Source organism: Exophiala mesophila (genome assembly GCF_000836275.1).
Source record: "Exophiala mesophila strain CBS 40295 unplaced genomic scaffold supercont1.1, whole genome shotgun sequence".
NCBI classification, from domain to species: domain Eukaryota; kingdom Fungi; phylum Ascomycota; class Eurotiomycetes; order Chaetothyriales; family Herpotrichiellaceae; genus Exophiala; species Exophiala mesophila.
This window is the reverse complement of record NW_015622504.1, coordinates 4,413,287-4,435,720: the sequence shown is the minus strand read 5'-3', so window position 1 is coordinate 4,435,720 and position 22,434 is coordinate 4,413,287. Positions and strand designations below refer to the sequence as shown.

The 22,434-nt window shown below is 51.3% G+C and overlaps 5 protein-coding genes across 5 annotated transcripts; 4 read left to right on the top strand and 1 right to left on the bottom strand.

Annotated features, from left to right (window-relative positions):
- The first annotated feature begins 1,839 nt into the window (after positions 1-1,839).
- Positions 1,840-4,298, top strand: PV10_01412 (uncharacterized protein). Its single transcript, XM_016365624.1, has 3 exons — positions 1,840-2,240; positions 2,360-3,697; positions 3,760-4,298. The coding sequence occupies exons 2-3, from the start codon at positions 2,456-2,458 to the stop codon at positions 3,802-3,804; spliced, it is 1,287 nt and encodes a 428-aa protein (XP_016229273.1). The 5' UTR covers positions 1,840-2,240; positions 2,360-2,455; the 3' UTR covers positions 3,805-4,298.
- Positions 4,299-10,517: 6,219 nt separating this feature from the next.
- PV10_01411 (uncharacterized protein) lies at positions 10,518-13,037 on the top strand. Its single transcript, XM_016365623.1, has 3 exons — positions 10,518-10,822; positions 10,921-11,997; positions 12,045-13,037. The coding sequence occupies exons 1-3, from the start codon at positions 10,547-10,549 to the stop codon at positions 12,147-12,149; spliced, it is 1,458 nt and encodes a 485-aa protein (XP_016229272.1). The 5' UTR covers positions 10,518-10,546; the 3' UTR covers positions 12,150-13,037.
- A 624-nt stretch (positions 13,038-13,661) lies between these two features.
- On the top strand, positions 13,662-17,345 carry PV10_01410 (uncharacterized protein). The gene is made up of 4 exons (XM_016365622.1): positions 13,662-14,878; positions 14,928-15,378; positions 15,430-15,787; positions 15,837-17,345. Exons 1-4 carry the CDS (start codon positions 14,260-14,262, stop codon positions 16,998-17,000), a joined length of 2,592 nt encoding a protein of 863 aa, XP_016229271.1. The 5' UTR covers positions 13,662-14,259; the 3' UTR covers positions 17,001-17,345.
- A 695-nt stretch (positions 17,346-18,040) lies between these two features.
- PV10_01409 (uncharacterized protein) lies at positions 18,041-20,646 on the top strand. The gene is made up of 2 exons (XM_016365621.1): positions 18,041-19,216; positions 19,303-20,646. The coding sequence occupies exons 1-2, from the start codon at positions 18,269-18,271 to the stop codon at positions 20,203-20,205; spliced, it is 1,851 nt and encodes a 616-aa protein (XP_016229270.1). The 5' UTR covers positions 18,041-18,268; the 3' UTR covers positions 20,206-20,646.
- On the bottom strand, positions 20,349-22,156 carry PV10_01408 (uncharacterized protein; the record flags this gene model as incomplete). The annotated part of the gene is made up of 3 exons (XM_016365620.1): positions 20,349-20,786; positions 20,835-21,791; positions 21,881-22,156. 3 exons carry the CDS (start codon positions 22,154-22,156, stop codon positions 20,349-20,351), a joined length of 1,671 nt encoding a protein of 556 aa, XP_016229269.1.
- Positions 22,157-22,434: the final 278 nt, after the last annotated feature.

Genomic DNA, 22,434 nt, shown 5'->3' with positions numbered 1-22,434 from the left:
AGAAGCGAGCTTTTTTTCTTTATTGTGTCAAGGACTTCGTTACTGTGAGATGACTTGCAGTCTACATATGAAGACTCCACTACTGAGAATATCCACGGTAGTTTTGTTCATTGGTAGTGGCTTGGGTTCCTCAGTCGACAACCAGATTTGGGGCCATTACTGACGACATTTGACATTCAGTGGATCAGTGGCTGTCTCTGATAGATGCTTGATCAAAAGCCCCTTTCTAATGTGCCGTAGATGTGGACTCTGAAGGCGTGCTGCGTACGTGTGCAGTAGCACGGCAGATAAGATATTGAGGGTGTGTGGTGTGGGTTTGCGTAAGGTTGGCCCACGTCAACCGGTAATTCCAGCCACGACGAGGTCGACGTCGACAGGGGCTCCAAACAGATGTGTTCAAAGCGTCCCGTAGTCAGTCCTCAGCCTCCTTGGTCGAGCACGGTGGCAACTTGGGCCTAGAATGATTATGGATATCCCTCATCATACATTTTTGACCGGGCAGAGGTCAAGATTGACCTCCTGATGTTAGCCACGGAATATTTTCATTATTACCGTCGAGAAACATGTCTTGTCAATGCTGGTTGTAATATTCTCCGCTCGCCGCCCAGAATTATCTCTCCATGAGGCAGTGCTTTTGATCGACGACTTGACGCTGGGCATCTCCATCGTTGTCGTCACCAACTCGGTTTCGTACGGCCCTGGCATTACTCCATACATGTCCTGTAGCACAGAACGCGGTGGTGAATTGTCAGTGTCACCGCAAGGACCCTCGCTAGATGCAAAAGCCATGACCACCACTCCTGATAGGTGACAGCTAATCATGAGAAGAAAACGTCCTGCTGAGTATTCGGCGCGAATCGCGATCTAGCCGCAGCGATTATGATCGTGGCCTACAATGTCGTTCACAGTTCATTCAACACGATCTACATGATCGACTGTTTACAATGTACCAACATAAATGTGATATTTGATCTTAACTAGATACCAACACCGAGGAGTGCCCAGTCAGCATATTTCGCCTGTGGATATACGTACATTATGTACATACGTGGACCAGCCGAGATGTGGGGGATCTGGCTGACGTGTTGGCCTTGTCTCATGGAGCATCGCAGCAGGCAACCCTAGCCTTGAGTCGCCCCTCATGCAGGCCACGCTTTCTGATACCGCACTGAACACGGTACAGTATGCACAGTGTCCAGCGGTAGGCTTGGACGGCTTGGACGGCTTGGGTCTCCCACAGGTCTTCCGACTTGTTCCATCCATATCCTGTTCATGTCCAAATGAGTGGTAGAATGGCTTCAGTCTAGCAGAGTAGAGCGGCCATGATTGATTTCTCTACCACGTTGACCACTCTCGGTTGTTCAAGATCGAGGACGGTGGTTATCGCTGGCCTAGATGGTCGAATTCTTCATCGTCAACCTGCCAATGACAGTCGTCGTCGAGGAGGAAGCGACAGAGCTTGCCAGACATATGAGAAGCTCTTGAGGAAAGGAATGCAGGTCTGGTGGAGATGCAATCTCCTTTTGAGATGATGCACTGGCCACTGGTCGACGCGCATGACAAAGCGAGCCCCGATTGCAACTAGACTGGGGCCGGGGCCAACTCGTCGGGGTATGCGGCAACCCTCATAGGCTCTCCTGGCTTCCGGCACACAGGGGGTTGCCCCTGCACTGGTTGGCATCCCAGATTTCAAGCTTTCCTTGGGCGGGCCCGTGGTGAAGACTAGGCCTGTTCCTGGCATGCCTGCGGTGCCTGGTCACGCTGGTCCCTAGCCCTGCAACCTCTAAAGGCACGCCCCTCGGCTCTACCCGCCCAGCAATGTCCAGCAGCATTGTATCAGGAGCAAACAGCTGCCGCTGCGACACCTCCAGTGCCGCGAGTGCCAAACTCTCTGAGGGTCCCCGTTCCTGTTCCCCTTTGGTCTCCTTTCCCACGACAACCATCCACCTCCACCCCAGACTCCATTGCGCCTTCTTGACCTTCTTGACCTTCTTTTCTAACCAAGACCTGTCCACCGCCTCCTCACGCTCTTTTTCTCTTGACCGTCTTTGCTCGGTATACGCTCATTACAGAGAGATATTCTCTCGTTCCATTCCTTTATCACAGGCACAAGGACCGTCACCAGCACAACAGAAGAGTCGTACCAGGCACCTCCTCTTCTCGCTTCATCGCCATCCGACTAAACCTAGAAGCGCTACAACACTTATCAGCTCATCTTGATCATATGAGTCTTCGGCTTTGTACGTCCCTTTCAAATTCCTGCGAACGGTCACAACATCTCAAGCGTCTTTGTCTTGAATATTTCCCTCCAACCAACGTCCAGAATGTCACAAAGGATACTAACCAGTGCCCACGTTAGATTCGTCTATTCTAGGCATCACCACTCACACTTAACCCCTGCTCCCTTCCACGGTCTTTGACAGACTGCAATTCGCCATTTGCGATCGATTTCGCCATGAAATTCTCTCAGCTCGCCTTGACGGCGGTCTCAGCCTCTGTCGCTCTAGCCCAGCCCCATAACCACGCTCATCGACATGTGCATGAACGCAAGCGAGACGTCACCAAAACCGCATGGGCACCAGGCCCAACCTCTTACAAGTATATCCTCGATGGGAAGGAGATCTCTCCCGAAGAGGTTTGCCAGGGACTCAAAGACAATGAATTGAAGTTTATCGACGGCGAAGATCCCGGTGTCTGTTCCACGAGCTCTGCCTCCACCTCAACCACTACGACAGAGGATCCATCTACCACCACGACCCCAGCTGCCGAAACTGTGTCCCAGCCTGCTGAGTTTTGGGGGAATCACCCATCATCGAGTTGGGCCGGCCCCAATGACTGGCCCTCCAGCGCTTCGGCCTCCGAATCCGCATCATCATGGGCTCCCAGCAGCCCCAGTGTTCCTTCCGGTGGCAGCGGCATCGACGCTGACTTCCCCGACGGCGCACTCGACTGCACAACATTTCCCTCGGACTATGGCCCCGTCGCTCTCCCTTATCTCAACATGGGAGGATGGAGTGGTCTCCAGGCCGTCCAGATCTCCGGAGGCTTCGTCAATCACATTGTTACTGGTATCAGCGGCGACAATTGCCAGGAGGGTTCCATGTGTTCGTATGCCTGCCCACCTGGATACCAAAAGTCCCAATGGCCCTCTACCCAGGGAGCCACTGGACAGTCCGTCGGCGGTTTGTCCTGCTCCGGTGGCAAGCTGCGTCTCACCAATGCAGGTCTTTCCACCAAGCTTTGCATCCCGGGTGTGGGAGGAGTTGTGGCATCCAACCAGGCCTCTGGAACTGTCTCAATTTGCCGTACCGACTATCCTGGCACTGAGTCGGAGACCATTCCAGTCGAGCTTCAGCCTGGCCAGACCAATCAGTTGACCGTCCCCGATGCGGCTGCATACTACGAGTGGCAAGGAAAGTCCACTTCAGCTCAATACTATCTCAATCCCATTGGATACGGTGCCTCTGAAGCCTGCCAATGGGGCACTGCTGACAAGCCCCTGGGCAACTTTGCTCCTATCAACTTTGGTGTTGGTGCCAAGGATGGCACCACATGGCTTTCAATCTTCCAAAATTCGCCAACTACCAGTGCCCAATACCAGGGTACAGTAGAAATTCAAGGAGATTTGTCAGGGACATGCAAGTATTCCAACGGACAATATTGTGGAGTAACTGGGTGCAATTCTCAAGGATGCACGGTAAGTGACATGAAGCCTTTACCCCCTTTCCCACAGCCTTGTGCTGACATAATCGTTCTCAGGTTTCTATCCTCTCAGGCACGGCGACCTATGTCATTACCGACTAAGATACCGCGCCAGCAGAATCAACAATACCAGACCCATTTATGATACGACATTGCCCTGTTCTACTTTGCATGCTACATGCCGGCGTTGACGTCAGGTTTATCAGCAGTTTTTCTCTTTTGTTGCGAATTTGGGGTGAAGGATGATGGAACATTTGATGAAGCTATATCAGCCTCAGCAAAGGTTGCGTTCGAGAATTTGCGATGTAAGATCAACAGAGAGATGACAAGCAGCCAGCTTGGATTTGGGGCAGAGATGGAATGAGTGATTGACCCGTGCAGTGTCATGTTGGAAACATCTCTGGGTTGTGCCTTGGATATCGCCCAGAGCGAACTTGCATGCTAGGACAGCAGGCCTGGAGGCAGAGAGGGGTGGATTCAAAGTGATTGTGAGTCGTGGTGATTGAAGACCATATCGATTGATCTGATTCCGAGTGGTACAATGATCGGCTTCTCCCCCAATACCAATAAGGATATATGTCTAAGCCTGGTGTTTCCCATCTAAGTAAGATCGACTACGGACGTGTAGAGGATCGAGCTCGTAGTCTGCCGGGCGGGTGCCAGGTGCTGTCAGGCGTTTGCCATCAGAGTCGACCTGGAATCATACGAGCGCCACCGCAGTTGAGCAGCCTGTTTCCGCCAGCCTTCTTTACGGAGTACACCAAAACTCCCCCCAAGGCTGGATCTCAGCCTCGTGGGGCCCCGCATATCATCCACGCCTTCTCCTCAACCTTCAACGTCATCCCTTGCTTAACTCGGCCACAACTGCATCTCCCTCCATAACGATGTACATCCATTATCAGCGTCCATTGCTCATGACACCAGTGACGCTCAACGTATTTGCCAGCCTTGCAACTAAGCTATAGTCATGCAACTCTCTAGCGAAGATGGTATTGCCCTTCCCCAAGAACGCGCTGCAACAACCTCGTCATCTCCTGCGCCTCCTGACAGTGTCCCAAACACGGCGCCAGACTGGGAAGACCAACATATCTTCCAACGTAATCGTCTTCCCCCGCGTTCGTACTATATTCCCGACACCTCTGTTTGCCTGAATGGTACTTGGTCCTTCAATTATGCTCCTACCCCGTACCACGCCCCCGACGGCACTAAAGCCAGCGAGGTCACCCCCATCACATCTACAGAAGCTCAGGAGACAAGCAGTGCAACTGAGCCCAATGTATGCAACACGTCCGCCTACTCATGGTCACCTATCACTGTTCCCGGCCACTGGCAACTTCAAGGTTATGGTCGGCCGCAGTACACAAATGTCATCTATCCATTCCCAACATGTCCACCTCATGCCCCGACCGAGAACCCCACGGGCACATATCGACGAGACTTTGAGGTCCCATCGGACTGGCATTCCAACTCCCGGATCAGACTGCGCTTCGACGGCGTTGACAGTGCCTTCTATCTCTTTGTGAACGGTGTCAAGATCGGGTATTCCCAGGGAAGTCGGAACCCAGCTGAATTTGATATCACGTCTCATGCAAAGAGAGACGGCCCCAATATTCTGGTAGTGCAGAATTTACAATGGAGTTCGGGAAGTTATATTGAGGATCAGGATCAGTGGTGGCTGTCTGGTAGGTAATCTATCTCCTTGCAGTTATTCCAACCCTGGCCTGTGGCATCGTCAATGCTGACAGGGTTTGGCACAGGGATCTTTCGTGATGTACATCTCATTGCCTTTCCGGAGAACCATATCGAGGATTTTTACTTTCAGACTCTCTTGGACTCGAATTACAACGATGCCGTGTTGAAGGTCGAGCTGGTGCTGGAGCTACAACCCGCATCCAAGAACCATATATCTCTGGCTCTCAAAGATGCTCGCGGAAACCTTGTGGTGTCAAATGAGGCGTCCAACACAATGTCATTGGAAACTCGTGAATCATATTGCAAATCACTCAAAGTACCCTCTCCCCAGAAATGGACAGCTGAGACGCCATACTTGTACGACTTTGAGATATCCCTGGAAACGAATGATATGGTTACGCAAAAAATAGTCCAAAAGGTCGGCTTTCGCACTGTTGAAGTCAAAGATGGACTCATCTGTGTGAATGGACGACCAATTCAGATCAGAGGCACAAATCGTCACGATCATCATCCTCATCTGGGTCGTGCCGTGCCCCTTGACTTTGTCCGTCGAGACCTCCTTTTGATGAAATCTCATAACATCAATGCCATACGCTGCTCCCACTATCCATCTCATCCAGGGTTGACTGGAATATGTGACGAGCTGGGCTTTTGGGTCATTGATGAAGCCGATCTCGAATGCCACGGTTTCGCTGCAGCCGCTGCTCTGAACATGAACTTGGACGGTATGTTGTCTGCGGAGCGGGTGAAGGCTGTGGCCAAAGATGCAGCGTCCTTCACCTCTGACAATAAAGAATGGGAAGCTGCATATCTCGACCGAATGCATCAACTTGTCGAGCGAGACAAGAACCACCCAAGTGTCATCATTTGGTCCTTGGGCAACGAGTCTTTCTACGGCAGAAATCATACAGCCATGTATCACTGGGCCAAGGCCCGTGACCCGACGCGGCTGATCCATTACGAGCCAGATGGAGAAGGAAAGACCGTCGATATCATCTCCCACATGTACACTTCTCCAGAAGACCTCATCAAGGAAGCCGGGAGAGAGGGTGACGACTTTGTCAAACCAATAATCCTCTGCGAATATGGCCATGCCATGGGCAACGGACCAGGACTACTGGATGACTATCAACATGCATTCCGCAATCATCGAAGGCTCCAGGGTGGTTTCATCTGGGAATGGGCCAATCATGGTCTATGGAAGGATGATGGTCGTGGCAAGGGGTACTTTGCCTACGGGGGAGATTTTGGGGATGTGCCCAACGACGGCACCTTTGTCATGGATGGATTGTGCTTCAGCACCCACGACCCTACCCCAGGGTTGAAGGAACTCAAGAAGGTAATTGCTCCTATTCGAGCCTACGTTGATTGGGATGATCTTGTGGTTACCAATGAGTATGACTTCTTGTCGCTGGACCATCTCAAGGTAGATTATGTCGTCGAAGCATTCTTCACCAAGGCGCAAGTGCTCACCAGTGGAACCTTGAGCCTCCCTGTCATTGAACCGGGTGAAAAGAAGCATATTCGTCTACCTAAAGAGGTACTGCTATACCGTTGGAGCTTAGAGGAGATATGGATCACGTTCAATTTTCGAGAAAAGCATGATAGACCCTGGGCAGCGGCTGGTCATGTTGTTGCTTGGGCTCAAGGACAACTGAAACGTGCTCACAAAGTGCTAAACTATCAATGGCGGGCAGAATCAGACTATCCCTTCAACATCAAGGAAGACGCTCTGTCCATTTCGATCACAAGCGGAGCATCATGCATTATCTTCGATCGGATTCGCGGACATATCAGCTCCTGGACTCACAACCATGAACCACTACTCCAAGCCAGCTCGAATGACCCCTTACTCGCTCTCGATGTCTGGCGACCTCCGACCGACAATGATGCAGCAGGCCAGACTGGTGAATGGAAGAAACACGGACTTCACATGATGACCAGTCGTCTAATATCTGCAGAAATTGGGAAACCAACTACCTTCTCTTACTCAGACTCACTAGATACAGAATTGCAATCAGTGACATTGGCATTCCATCATGCCCTCGCACCGCCCACGCTGGCTTGGTATCTGGATGTTGAGACTAGATACACGATCTCAACGGGCAATACCTTGAAGGGTGGCACGATACCGTTCAGTATGAGAATCTCTACAACTGTCCAACCCAAGGACAACCATCCCCCGAATCTACCTCGGATAGGGCATAACATCCAATTGGCACCGCAATACACGAGAGTCAAGTGGTTTGGCCTCGGTCCCGGCGAAAGCTACAATGACACGCATTCGGCTCAACGAGTGGGTGTCTGGGAGAAGAAGATCATCGATATGGGAACAGATTATGATGTCCCACAGGAGAACGGGAATCGGGTGGGAACTAGATGGTGTATTGTGAGTGCGTCGGATGACGATGACAACGACGAAGATAACCACGATGGAGATGGTGATACCCAGTCCTCGACACCTCTACCATCTCGCACGAGCACATCACCATCATCGAAAGACAAAGTCACCTCTCCAGCTCTACGAGTATCACGCATCAAACTAGACGAACCAGATGAAAGAGAGGTGTTTCAATTCTCAACGCAAATGTACGATGCGTCAACGATCGAGAATGCCGCACATCCATGTGACTTGCGTGAGCCAGGAGCCCAGCGTCAAGGCGCATTATGGCGAGTCGATGCAAATGTTGCGGGTGTTGGTACTGCGGCTTGTGGACCAGGTGTTTACGAGAGAGATCAGGTCAAGTGTGAAGATATGTCGTGGGATATCTTTATTGAGGTTCTATCGAAATCGAGAGATGAAGATGATATGACGGGTTGAAAGGGGAATCTCAAAGGGAAAGGGTTTACGCAAGCAATTAAAAGTGTCTTCAATTTCTTTCCTATGTCGGATTCGCTGGGCTGTTGTATTGTGGGATTGTATCAACGCAGTGCGAGCAATGGAATTGAAGATTCAGGTGCTCTAATCCGCGATTGTCAACTCCATGTCGACAGTTACGGATGGAAAATGGCCATTCGCGGACGTCTCAATTGCCGCACAAGGCATGGGAGATGGGAATATGGCATTCGTCATAGAGAACAAGGACATCAGGGCCCATTGGGATACGAATGTCTACGTATACTGCAATGCAGTAACACGGTTGTCGTACTTGCCCGTCTTTCCCCGAGAAATACACCATCCTTGCGTGGTTCTGCTTTGGAATCATGCGATCGTGAAAACCTCGACACCCTCCATTTCCCGGAAAATAAGGAGTGGTCAAATTTCCCTGTGAATGATCTCACTGCCCAGCCCTGAACCAGTGCCAATTTCTCGAATCGAGTTGTCTGATCGCCGATGCAAACGAGCTTTGTTAGTCCATCAGCAAAGCGACTGGCTAGACCCGTCTAGATGCTGACGCTTATTTATCTTGGGGACATGTTCGTGGATCATTGATGACCAGCAAAATCGACATGGGGAAACAGCATATGCACATATGGTAATGGTAATGAAAAAGAGGGGGCGGCAACCATACATTCTGGGGAGTGGTGTGACGAAAATTTTGACGTGCATGGCCAGAACACACTGCCATTGCCTAGCAGTCACGGCAGTTCACGGTATGTACTGTCTTGGCTTGGCTTGAATGCTCGTCTCCTACGCTGGTTTGTGGGAAGGAAAATTAGAGGACATCAACCCTGACCAAACAAGCGATGTCGAAAACAGGCCACCATCGCAGGTGCGTAGGGGTATGTCGCTTCACCAAATCTGGTTTGTGCACCAGGCACGGTCGTGCGTGTTGCTTCTTTATTTCCAAAATAATTCCTTGCATTGGATTGGTGAGAGAAACATGCTGACGTGTCAGTCATCGTGTCAGTCATCGTTTTTGGTAGTCCGTTGGTCCATCCAGAAGGTTTGTGGAGGTGTTGTCCCTGCAAGATTATGGTTCTCACGACCACCACACTCACCTAAATGACAGGCAGGGGCGAGAGCAGATCTCTCTGGTAATGTCGTCCAGGCCTTCAATGTGATTGGGTGTGTGAAAACACCAGGATTTCGCGGGGTAGCACCTTGGTTGAACCAAGTCGAGTTAGACCAACACTCAATGTGAAGGGTCCCGAGACCTAAGCATTTCTCCGCAGTTCGATCCGGACGCTGCGTATAAACTGGGCCTGCGTGGCTCGTCTCGAGCTGCTATAGGTGTCCGATGTGATCCCTGACGTCAAATTATGGTAGGGGCCGGGGGGCCGGAGGGTCGTCCTGTGGAAGGTTTTGGCTCGGGATCGGAGAACATATCCTCAATCAAAGGGGCTTCCTCTTTAACTAGGGTCGTTGTTGTGGCACCCGAAGACGACAAGTCCCTGGTTAATGATCATCGTCTGCATTTTCGTGAACTGAAGATAGTGACCTCCTTGACTGGCACACTGGTGCATCATTGGTGAGACATGCGTGACATGAAGCTAGAGCCATTCATCGAGGCGAGACATTGACGAGCCTTAATTGGAGGAGAGCGAATCTGTGATCGTCAGCATGGTGATGAGCCTCATGTCAAAATATTGATCAGTTACAGCGTTCAACTCCCCTGCCTCTTGAATCAAGTTGAGGGATCTGGCGAGCCCGTGAGGAGGCTGTTGATAATTTTCAATAGATAATTACAGATCATGGAGGCCACGGCATGCTGTTTGGCATTGAAAGAATTCAGCGAAGAGTAGGCATCTCGGTGGAGGTAGACACTCGTGGATTGTTGTTAAACAGAGTCGCTCCTGTCCATGTCTCGATCAGTGATCACGTGATAAGTCTGATGTCACGTGCAGACAAAAGCCTCCCAGAAACCCTCACCCACGCATGAGGCCTCTCTCATTGATGAATATTCCCGCATACCTACATGTGAAAAGATGCGCAGCTCTCGTATGGTTCAGCATTAAGCCTCCCTGCCGATATGGTGAGTGTTGGGAGGTGCAGCCTTGGAGCTAGAGAATAGAGATGTCAGACATGAAAATCGGAAGATATCGGTTGAGCTTTAATGCTGTTGTCAGTGTGCCAGACTATAAGTCCCCTCTGTCAGACTAAAACATCTTGGCATCAGGTTGTGGTGTGCATAATTTCATGTCTCCCTCAAATGCACTTCCTCTTGAGCCTGATGTCGAAGGAACCTCTTTCAGACTGGTCCAACAGACAATGATGCGGCATGAGTCGATGCCAATTGACCATCTCTACGCCTGGGCGGAGTTGAACCATGTCAAACTCATCGGTACGACGGTGGAACCACACATTCTTGCTCCTGACGGAAGTGATAAAGGAGGCGGGCTGGTGGTGAAAACGAGCCATGGCCCGGGAGAGGCTCTGTTGGGAGTCCCTTTGGATCTCGTGCTGTCGAAAGAACGAGTATATGAACATGCAAAGGCCGACAAGCAATTGAAAGAATTGCTCGAGGCTATTCCGCCCCTGCTTCAGGTAGGTTTGCAACAGTCTATCAAACAACTAAATTTATGGAAGTTTCCAAGGTAGGAGACCTGTATTTCGAGAACTGACATGTGTGTTATACCTCACAGACTCCTCGCGCTGCAGTTGTCCTGTTCCTGGTTTACTGCATGACGATCAATATTCAAAAGACAGGGTTTGGATTGCATGGTCCATTTGCTGACTACGTCAAATTTCTGCCCAAGGATATCCCTGGTTTTCCTACTTTTTATTCTCCGGACGAAAGGGACTTGTTGTTGGGTACCTCCCTGTCTTCTGCTTTGGACGACAAGCTCGCCAGCCTGGAAAAAGAGTTTCAATCGCTCAAAGAGTCAAGCAGAGACATTCCATGGTGCCAAAAGGTCTGGTGGGACGATGAGTCTGGAATTCTGAATCTGGAGGACTGGAAGTTGGCCGATGCTCTCTATAGATCTCGCGCCCTGGACCTCCCGAGAGGAGCTGGTGTTGGCATGGTTCCGGTAGTGGATATGGCTAATCATGCCTCTGACGATCGCTACAATGCAAGGTTCGAGGTTGACGAGGACCAAGGACAGGTTTTGCTGGTCGTGAGGGACGACCGGACCATTGCTGCGGGAGAAGAGGCCACCATCATGTATGGAGTCGGTGGGGCATGCGAGATGATATTTTCCTATGGGTTTCTTGAGGAGCACGCGAGCAATGCACGAGAGATCTTTCTCGGTCTATCTATACCGGCTGACGATCCACTCAGGAGGGCCAAGATCTGGTTCGCTGAGGAGGCGCCCGGTGTTCGCCTCTACATTGACGAGGCAGATCAGATTCAGTGGGAGAGTACTTTTGTCTGGTGGGCTTGTGTCAATCACGAGGATGGTCTGGATTTCCTGGTCGAAAAGACTGTTGACGGAGATACGGATCTCAAGGCTATATTCGACGGCCAAGACTTGATCGCAGAGCAACTACCTTCCAGGCTTCAGCAGCATTACCTCCATGATGTTTTCTTGCTACGTGCTGTGGTGATGCTACAAGAGGTTGTCGCAGAACAAGGCGAGCAACTTGCCCAAAGCCAAGTTGATTTCGATGCCCTGTCTCCCAACACCCAGGTTAGGCAATACGTCTATGAGACTGTCGGACGACTCCGGAGGCTGGAGATGGGCATCTTGACGCGAGCATATGAGGCACTGGGAAATCAGGTACAGTGGTTCAAGACAGAGCTCAAAGCAACGCTAACATCGCACAGAAGGATGCACTGCTCAAATCAGATGTTGTTTGTCGGTACCTCAAACAGGGGGACGACGTAGGGGAAACAGCGTCATTGGGGGATACTGAGGGAGATATCTCTTGATGAGTCGTGACCCCAGACTGTGGACCTCGAAGCGAGACGATGGCCCAAGCATGCAGGCAGGCAGACAATCACATCAAAAGGATCGAGGCGTCCAGTGTGGCGTGAGACACTCAGGTCAAAACGCGCGGAAACATGTGACGGCTAATGGCGAGTGGCACTGGCCACGGGAATACGCCATCGTCGTGTATCGTGATCGTTCCACTTCATGCTTCTAGCGTGGTTCCGTTCGTCCAGAGCAAGAGCAAAAGCACTGGGGTCCTGGATGGTTGTCAAGGCAGTCACTTGCGACAGCTATCCTGTGTTTGTTTAGTCGACACGGGTGGCTGATGCATTTTACAGATCTGGAGCGTCTAGATTTGTTGGCAGAGACGATGTGAGATGACGAAGACATCAAACTCACAGCTCCTTATGGAGCACTTAGGGGGCAGGCTGAGGCTACAGCATGTGATTCGTTGCTGATCTATTTGTAGAGCATGTCGATTCGACAATTGTCGAGGGACAGATTGTATATTGATGCGATTTGGGCGATGATGGGGCATGGTGGGTTGAAAGCTGGCTGTAGGCATCAAAGTGGAGAGAAGTCCAGTAGTCGGGCGGACGAAGCTCGGATCGATGGAGGTTTGACTAGCGACGATGGTGATTGGTGAATCTCCCAACTCACCAATGAAGACCCTGTGGGCGGGTTTTGCTAGTGGCGACAAGACAGTCGACTCGTTTTCTGCACTTCGGTGTCATTGGTCGCCGATCATCGAATATGTGTGGTTGAGGGAGGGTGCGATGACAAGTCCATGACACTTATGAGGGTGTGACTTTGAACAGAATTGGATCAAACAGCACTTTGTCTGGCTGAAGGAGTCTTTTTTTTTTGCGGGGGAATGGAACCTTGGTATGCCTCGCCACCAGATGTAGATCCGTCGAAGCGTCAGCACGGGCAATGCTTGAGACAAGAAGTTGGATGGGAGGGGGGAATTAACTAACACCCTCTGTAACAGTATACAAATTGGGTGTGTCCTTCAACCACAGGCCGAAGTCACGGCACTTGTGGATCGCCCGGTGAATCGGATCTTTAGGGATCTTCGTATTGAACGTGGAGCCACTGATGGCTCTGAGAGTATGCTGGCCAGGGAGACAAGTAGCGTAATGCAAATGAAGCTGATCCCAGCTGTGATTTGTGAATGTGTATGCTCATAAAAGTCTTATGCTCGCCCAAGACATTCCCGAACCCTGCTCCTGTCTGGAGATGAGGAGGGGTGGTTTGTGGGTGGGATGGATTGTAACTCGCTGGGGGTTGGTGCTAGTTCAGTTAGCTGGGCTCAACAAGGACGGATCAAGACTCAACGGTCCAAGCTGCAGAAGATGATTGCGGGTTCTGATCCCGAAAGAAGTGTCGAGAAGGACTTTGCTGGCTGTTAGGGTTCAAGGGCACGAGGGCTCGAGGGCCTCGAGGCGCCCCTCATCTTCGTCCACGTCCTCCGTGTCCGGCGTCTTGTCCCTTGTTGGTGTCGCCTGCGTGCTCCTTCCTTCCCCAGTTACCCACCCGCAACATCCCATCCCGCATCGCACCTTCCGCCCTCTTCCTCCTCCCCTCCATGTTTTTGCTCCTTCCTCTTGCCCCAGAATCCCCCGATCATCAAACCTCAATTATTGCACCTTCCTCGTTCCTGGTTTTGGAAAACCCACTCAACTCCTCAACTCCTCAATTTCTCCTCCACGAAACCATTTTTTTCTTCCTCTACTCCAGTCACGCCTTTCCGCTGCTCCTTATCCCAGACCCCATAAACTAGTAAACTTTGTGGCGTACACTACTTCCCTCGCAAGTCAGAAGTCCACTCGCCCTGACCATTATTACTCCCGCCAACCCCAGACGATCCCATATCACCGTCTCGAGCTCCAGATCCATTTCAGTCATAATCAATTGGCTTTTCCCCCAACTTCTTTATTCAAGCTCCTTTTTGATCTCTTCATCCCACCGCTAGGAGTCTTCGTCGCAAAGTCACCACACTTATCTCGAACCAAGGCTCAGCTTCGCCTACTCCACCTCTGGCATAGCCATCTCATGCCTCTGCTATAATCGACTTCATCTACTCACAACCCTTTGACTCGCGCAATCATGCCGGGGATATTACCCATGAAGATGATTCGCGTGGGAAGCAGCGCCGCCAGTCGCATCGCTCAAGCCTGCGATCGATGTCGTAGCAAGAAAATCCGCTGCGATGGTATCCGCCCAACCTGTACCCAGTGCGCCAATGTCGGCTTCGAATGCAAAACGAGCGACAAGTTGAGCCGACGAGCATTCCCCAGAGGCTACACAGAGTCCCTGGAAGACCGAGTACGCGGCCTCGAGGCTGAAGTCAAAGAACTGAAGGATCTGTTGGACGAAAAGGACGAAAAGATTGACATGCTCTCTCGCATCCACAGCTTCTCCCCTCCCTCGAGGAAATGCTCAGCTTCGCTATCTCCCTCACATGCCGCTGAGGTCAAGGCAGAAGTAGATTCAATTCGAGAAGAAACCCTCCATGTCGAAATTCCCATCCCCGTGTCACCAAAGGCCACCTCAACGGGTACCTCCACCGTCCCCTCTTTCATCGAGGCATTCGAACAAAAAATCCAAGATACCGGTGGCGACGTCACAGTCATCTCTTCCACCCCCTTATTGAAGGCCATCCAATGCACTCGCTCTACCGTCAATGCAAAGTTCCCTCCCAGAATTTTGTCGGACCAGTATATCAGTATGCCCAAGCCCCTAGACACCCTTTTGATTCTCGCTAATATGTCCAGATCTCTTCTTCCAAGAATGGCAGCCTCTGTTGCCCATTCTGCATCGCCCAACTTTCCTCAGAGTCTATGAACAATATGTGACCAACCCCGAGACCGGTAATTGGCAGAACAACAAGCAGTCGCTGGCTCAGTTGTTCCTCATCTTTGAAATTGCTGCTCTTTCCTCCATGTCGACATCCAAGAAGGCCACCCCATCTTATGAGCATCATTGGCGCAAAGCCCTCTACTCGACCTCTTCCACTGCCTGCTTGTCAACTCTACAATGCCACCTCCTCGCCCAGGTGTGCTACCTGTTGCGAGCAGATCACACCCATCTCACTCGCCATCGCAGCATTGCCGTCTCCATGTGCCACGAACTGGGCTTACACCAGGACCACAAATATCACAACTTGTCCCCATTGGAAGCAGAGACCAAGAAGAAAGTTTTCTGGGCTCAATATGTCCTCGACAAGTGAGTTTCTCGTTCTCAAACCGTGCATCCCTCCACTGACCATGAATCCAGGTTCGCTTCGGCCACTACCGGAACACCCATGCTCCTTCGTGATAGTGACATCACCACCGAATACCCTGCAGACGTGGATGATGAGAATCTGAGCTCGCAAGGATTTTCGCCCACTCTTCCCGGCGAATTGACCAAGATTTCTAGCGCTCTTGCCCTTTTCCGTGTCACAAGGGTCCTCGCAAAGGTCTTGGAGCACCTGTACCCTGCTAAAGCGAGCTACCAACTCTCTGTCACCAAGTTGCATGCTCTGTCGGACGAACTGGATCAATGGTCGGAGGAGCTTCCAGAACATCTGCGTCTCCGCTTCTGCAATGATAAGCCAGCTACCCATCTGATTAGTTGTCGCTCTCCTCTACTGGTAAGTCAATTCCTTATCTCCACCGTGAACAGGACTGATCCTATGGCAGTCTCTTGCCTATTTTTACACAAGAAGCCTCATCCATCGGCCATTGCTGTGTCATAGCTCGGGCAGCGCTGCATCTGCCGCCAGTATTGTCCTTGCCGCTGCTGGGAAACACCTTTCCCAGATTCTTGATCTCTTGATCGAGCGTCGCATGAACTACACCTTCCCATTGAACAAGACCGATCTTATTTTGGATGCCACATTTTCAATCATGTGGCAGTCGCTCGACCTAGAAGATGACAGCAAACTGGTCAAGGACAACTCAAAATCTGTCATGCTGTTGCTTTCCATTCTCGGCACCGAGAATCCTCCCGCGGCAACGGAACTGAGGAAGATCGCCGGCAAGTTTGTCGCCATGGACGCACAAGCACAGTCATCCTCCAACGAGTCCTCGGCGTTTAACTCTCCCTCGAGCGCAAACTCAAGTATGGCAGCTCCGGTGACCACCCCAGCGGACGCCAAGTCCAAATCCACCCGCAAGCAAATTCAAGCGATTGCGTCTCGATGGTCGTCGTTCAGCAACAAGGGCAAACCCGAAGACGGTCAGAAACGTTCTAGTGTCCCCCAGATAAGTCCACCAATGTCTGTGCAGAATGGTGGCTCTGTTGAGCGTGCTGGCAGCATCGTCAGCGTTTCATCCGCACGATCCGCTCCCATTCTTCCCAAGCAACCCACTGTGGCTGTTGGCCTGCCACCCCAGACGATAGACCCACCGGCAATCAACCTCGACTATCTTCCCTTGACCGATTTCATGCATTCGCCATCAAGAACGTCATCAAGCACGATGCTGCCTCCCCGGAAAGAGCTAACGCCCACCATTGCCGACCCCAGCTGGGAGCAGTTGCTAGGTAATTTCGATGGTTCGCAAGCTGCTCTGTACGCCGAGCTGCCGGATAACGGACAAGCTCTTTATCCAAGCGTCAGTAACGATTGGGCTCCTGATGCCTGGCACCTCGGACCCGAGGCCTTTTGCTCGAAAGCCAACGTTCCTCAAAGCCTTCTGAGCTTTTCAGAGGAGTCGTTGACCAGCGGCGACGATTTCCTCTTCTCGGCGCCTCCTAGCAACAATGGTTCTACAGCGACAGAACAAATAGACCTTGGCGACCGTTATCGTGGCATTACAATGCCCGTGGACGACGACTTTGATTTACACGGACTGCAGGCTTGAGACCTGAGACGAGACGGACGGAAAGGCCCGTATTTGGTGATTACGGACTACAAATTGTATAATCGATTACCGTGTTTGGAGATGATTTTTTGACGAAAGGAGATACCCAAAATGAAGGAGGCGAACTGTGATGAAAATTACGGATAGTTTGACTACGTTTGGATTTGCCACTTATGGCTGTACGCAGACAAAGAGGTTGGAAGAGAATGGTGCATTCTGTGAGGGTTTGGTGCCAATTCCATTGGTCCAGCGAACTTCAGATGATGTGACAGTGTGGAACGCCCATTGCCTATGTATGATTCAGAACCAGTATGTATATGAACATGCTCCTTGCCAAAACAAAACAGTTAGCACGAGCATTCGTGACCTTTGACCTTGATTCTCTACGGAGTACATTCCAAGCTCTCCCGAAAGGTCCCGAGGAGCGATCAATTGAGCCCGACATATTTTGATGGGCAAGATGACAATACGCGTCTCGAAACATCCTTTCGCCCTGACTTTAACTTTTGGTCGAGGCCCGCCAACTAACTCGATAGCGTGCAGGGACTGGAATTTGCCCACTCACGGGATTCATCTTGCACGTTATGACTACTACATGTGGTAAGCCGGATGTCCATTGTGGCTACGAGTACCTCTAGCACTTGAATGCCATGTTACACTGTGTGGTCTGGTCAGTCTCTGATATCCATCGCCCCACTGTTTCAAATCATGGGTTCCTTACAACGAAAGCTTGTTGAGATGCATTTCGGCCCTGAATACGCGAGGACTCGCTATATGAAACCCCGGGACGGTCTCATCGGGTTAGGAAGCTTGGTTGAATCAAGCGGTCTGCGCGTGTGCTGAGAAAGATGGATCTGTGATCTTGACATAGATGTCTATCTGAAGGAGGACCTCGTCGTCTAAAGTCACGTGTCGGACACCCTTCTTTAGCACGTGACTAGATGATGTCAACTATGTCACGTGAGGTCACGCCTCCCTAGTTAGTCTTATGTTAACAATAGGCTAAAAATTAGGCTCACCACCAAGCAAAGCGAGCTTATCAGCAGATACAACCTCTATCAGAAGCTCTTCTGCATCAGAACTTTGAAAGCCAAGTGTCGAGGCGCCAATGTTGTGTATACAGTTGGGCAGGTGCGGTTCGTCCAACTAAGTCGAACCTGGCTCTGTCACCGAAGAAGAGCGCAAGAAGCAGACAATGCCAATCAGGCCCAGCCCAACCTCAACGGGGGGATCGGATCAATTAAGGAGAGCCACTGGCGGTTGAACCGATGAGCCGGAGTACACAGGGCTGTTGGACGTGTCGGGTCCGACACAAGAAATGTGACGAAACTCGACCGCAATGTACGGTGTGCACGTCGCGTCACATCCAATGTCATGGCTTCGGCGACAAGCCTGTGTGGATGGACGGTGGGCAACTCGAGGAGCAATATCGACAAGACATTAAGCGTGCGGTCAAGCAAAACTTCAAACTGCTCAGGAGAGGCATGGCCACGACTACACCGAGCGTGCCGAATAATCGTTCATCGGCCAGATTGTCTTCTCAGCAACATGTTCAGGAGGTGATTGACCCACGGGCAGCGGATCATCATTCTTCACAAGAAGTCGGTCTAAATCTTGATGCTAACACTCGTGGTGGTCCTCCTTCTTGGAGGTCTGGCGATCAACAACAAGGAAGTACAGAGCCAATGGTCATCACGTCGTCGTCATCTGACCACCACGCCGCCACCGCCGCCGCCGCCGCCATTACTACCACCATCACCACGACGATGAATATCCCCGCAGAAGAAGACGCCCCTGAATCTACTACAGTGTCATACCACCAGCACAGTGTCCCTAACAAGACAAACTCGGAAGCAAAAGGCCTAGACTACCAAGACGCAGAACTGTTAATGCACTATTTCGACCATGTGTTCCCCTTACAATTCCGGTTTTACCAGCGCGCAGGTCGCGCCGTCAATCGCGGATGGCTGCTATGGTTACTGGTGCGGACAGGTCCTCTATACCACGCGGCATTGAGTCTTAGCGCTCTACATCAGTTCACGCTTCGATATCACGGCCAGAGCGATAAATTGGATGAACTTAATGAGTACCACTCCAAAGCAATCAGGGATCTTCAGTCGTTCCTCAGGGCGAATCAGGATAACAATGCCGCTTCCGATCACCGGTCTCGCAGTATTGAAGTTCTTGCATGTGGCGTCTCGCTTATCAGCTTCGAGGTCAGATACTTTCATTTTCCTTTGGTCCCGCTGTTTTGATTGTGTTGGACTGGGTTGTTAGCTAACATGGTGTCGTTCTGGTCTAGTTGTTTAGAGGCGGGGTCAGTGATTGGGAATTACATCTAAATGCCCTTGCGTCTATTGTTCATGATTTGGATCTCGATTTACAGTCTACTAGCCCCGGTGTTTATCCAGAGTTCTACAGAGGCACGACCCCGACATCTATCGACTCGGCCGCATTGCCTTTCCTGATTGCTGTGGTGCTCTGGTTTGATCTTCTCTCATGTGCAACTACTGGGTCCGCTCCTCGCCTGTCCTATCAGGAATTACTGCAGAATGGCGCGATCAACCTCGAGGACGTCGTGGGGTGCGAGAATTGGGTCATGACTTCCATTGGAGACCTTGCTATCCTGAACTTGTGGAAAAAGACCGCTCGTCAGAATGGTATGTTGGATCAACAAGAACTTCTCGAGCGCAGCTTGATCATAGAACACAAGTTGGAGCAAGGACTGGCCATGATTGAATCTCAGGTGGTGTTTGAGGGACCACAGCGAAGAAAGGATCGATTCCGGGGCCAATATACCTCAGCCTCGGCGCCGATTGTGCTCATCATTACCCGGATTTTCGCCTCGGCTGCTCTAGTCCAGTTGCACACCATTGTCTCGGGCGCTTTCCCTAGTGTGTTAGAGATCCAACACGCCGTCACCAAGACCATGGATGCTCTGCGGCACATCGAAGACGACCAGGACATGCGAGGGCTGATCTGGCCCGTCTGTTTGTCCGGATGTATGGCTCAACCTCATCAGCAACCGTTCTACCGAGATCTGATGAGAAAGGTCATTGGCGACTCTCCACAAGAATTCGGAAACTGTGTAACGGTCCTGCAGATCATGGAAACATGCTGGGAGTCTCGACTGCTGCATCCCGCCGAAGAATGGAACTGGGAACGAGCCATGGCAGAAATGCATATCTGTGGCCTGTTGGTTTGAGAGACTTCCGTGGTATGCACAGCGGACAGCATTGTCCGGGAGCAAAGGCCAAGCTGCACTTTGGAAAGTGTAGGCATATAATTTATCTCTCGAATGGTGTTTTGTTTCGTATCGTGCCACTAGTTGAGGCGAGATCCTGACTCCTAGGTTAAGCCATTCTTCGCGACAGCAGTTCGCTGATGAGGTGGTCTTATGGCTTGTTCAATGGTTCTCGCCATCATCAACAGCTTCTCCTCCTGAAGTCTCCTACCAACAATTTGAATCCCAACAGGGGCATTGCTGTAACGCGCGGGACCTTCAGTCTCTGGATATAGTGCTCTATATGTGTCGTTAGTCGTGCTAATGCCTATTGGCAATGTGTTTGGGTGATTATCCCAAGTGTCGGTCGATTTCACTGTGCTGACAGGGATGATGATGGCGGGGAGGTCGAGAGCGTTGAACACAGAAGTATATCCCCAGTACCGAGTCTCGTTGTGAACAGACGCTACTGAAGGTGCAGTGGGACAGATTAGTGCATCCACCCCTGTAGCATTCAGTTGTCTCGCGTACAGGGTCCGGAGGAGATCGCTTTGAGAATTGAGCTACTAGAGTTAGTAACCCTGCAACAGACGGTCCCGTTTTAGACATACCTTCCACGACTCTTGGATGGTGTACTTGCGAGTGGCATGGGTTTCGAGGATCCAGTTTAGTAGGGGAACCTCCGGCTCGTTGCCAGCTTCAAGAATCTCGTGATACTCTTCTCCTCCGTCCAGGAAATATGCCTGATTTACTGCGTTTATAAGACCTTCATGGAGGTTGCTGTCCCAGTCAACCACGGTATGTCCTGCAGAACGCAGAGAAGATACCGTCTCTTGAAGGGCACGGGTGATCGGTGGATGTGGATGCACAACACCGTCGTTCCATACAACACCAATTTTGAGCTTGGCCGGCCGTTGCACGTCCTTCTTCCAAGGCAACTCGATCAACGACGGTTCATGGTCCCAAGGCCGCTGCGCTAGAGCGGCAGCACAGAATAGGTCCAAATCATCCAAGGCTGTGGCCATGGGACCGACTGCGCCAACCACATTCATCATACCGTCATGGAGGCCGGCCAAACCACTATGAGGCAGCCTTGCGACACTCGGTTTCAAGCCATAGATGCCACAGAAAGCGCTGGGTGTTCGGATTGAGCCACCGATGTCAGTTCCGATCCCCAGGGGACTTCCATGCATGGCAATAAGAGCACCCTCGCCGCCGGTGCTGCCACCGCTGGACAATTTGGGATTGTGGGGATTCAAGGTGCGGCCAAAAAGGTTTGAGTCGGTCTCACATGCCATCAAAGTCTGGGGGTTTGTGGTTTTGACATGAAAGACTGCCCCTTGATCTCGAAATGTTCGAACTATGAGTGCATCATCGGGGCTGAGTTGATCTGCCCAAGCAATCAGACCGGCTGTAGCGGTCGTCCCTTTAACAAAAATGTGCTCTTTGACCGAGACAGGCAATCCGTGCAACATTCCCATAGGCTTGCCGTGAGTATCCATGTAGTTATCAAGCTCCTCGGCTTGAGCGAGAGCCTCGTCGAAGAGCACCTCGGCAAGGCAATTTGTCTGTTTCGAGAACCATAGTCAGTTAATTTCGTTTCTTCGAGTTCAAATAGCCACTGAAGAGTAATTGACCATAGATCGGGAGGCCTTACCACTTGATGTGCAATGGCAGCTCTCTTGCAGAATGCTCGAGTGACTTGAACTGAAGAGTACTTCCGATCGCAAATGGCAGCGAGCAGGGTAACCGCCGACAGTTCTGTGAGGTACAATTCATCGGGTGAGAGAAGACCTGATTGACGGGGCAGGTCGACTGGTCTGTGATTCTTCACCGTCTCTGTCGACAAAAGCCATGACTGGGGGATTTTTCGATTGATGTCGTTGCGACGCTTGGCCGCGACGTCTTGCCAGCTTGGGCCAATACTTCCCATGGTAAACACTTGCAATCTGTTTCAGTCTATGCGGTAAGAACGACGATGGACTCCTCGAAGGCACCGATACACATGGGATGGGATGAGTCGGCTCTACTTAGCTTGGCCCATTCGTTTGATATGAAAGTCCGCGGTTGCCCCGCCGAACTTCGGCGCTCTCGGTCGTGATCGCCAAGCATGCATGTATCCGGGGCTGGGCCTCGTCCCGCAAGGACTGCTGCTCAATAAGCATATCCACGACCTCTGAGGCTTGTCCCAGTACTGTGACTAGGGTGCCA

What these genes read in the sequence shown, in the direction of transcription:
- PV10_01412 (XM_016365624.1), top strand. Translation starts at nt 2,456, where the DNA reads ATGAAATTCTCTCAGCTCGCCTTGACGGCGGTCTCAGCCTCTGTCGCT. An exon ending in GCAATTCTCAAGGATGCACG is followed by an intron (nt 3,698 to 3,759) that starts GTAAGTGACATG and finishes AATCGTTCTCAG; the next exon opens with GTTTCTATCCTCTCAGGCAC.
- PV10_01409 (XM_016365621.1), top strand. Translation starts at nt 18,269, where the DNA reads ATGAGCCGGAGTACACAGGGCTGTTGGACGTGTCGGGTCCGACACAAG. An exon ending in TCTCGCTTATCAGCTTCGAG is followed by an intron (nt 19,217 to 19,302) that starts GTCAGATACTTT and finishes GTTCTGGTCTAG; the next exon opens with TTGTTTAGAGGCGGGGTCAG.
- PV10_01410 (XM_016365622.1), top strand. Translation starts at nt 14,260, where the DNA reads ATGCCGGGGATATTACCCATGAAGATGATTCGCGTGGGAAGCAGCGCC. An exon ending in TTTGTCGGACCAGTATATCA is followed by an intron (nt 14,879 to 14,927) that starts GTATGCCCAAGC and finishes TAATATGTCCAG; the next exon opens with ATCTCTTCTTCCAAGAATGG. An exon ending in GTTGTCGCTCTCCTCTACTG is followed by an intron (nt 15,788 to 15,836) that starts GTAAGTCAATTC and finishes ATCCTATGGCAG; the next exon opens with TCTCTTGCCTATTTTTACAC.
- PV10_01411 (XM_016365623.1), top strand. Translation starts at nt 10,547, where the DNA reads ATGATGCGGCATGAGTCGATGCCAATTGACCATCTCTACGCCTGGGCG. An exon ending in CTATTCCGCCCCTGCTTCAG is followed by an intron (nt 10,823 to 10,920) that starts GTAGGTTTGCAA and finishes TATACCTCACAG; the next exon opens with ACTCCTCGCGCTGCAGTTGT. An exon ending in ATGAGGCACTGGGAAATCAG is followed by an intron (nt 11,998 to 12,044) that starts GTACAGTGGTTC and finishes AACATCGCACAG; the next exon opens with AAGGATGCACTGCTCAAATC.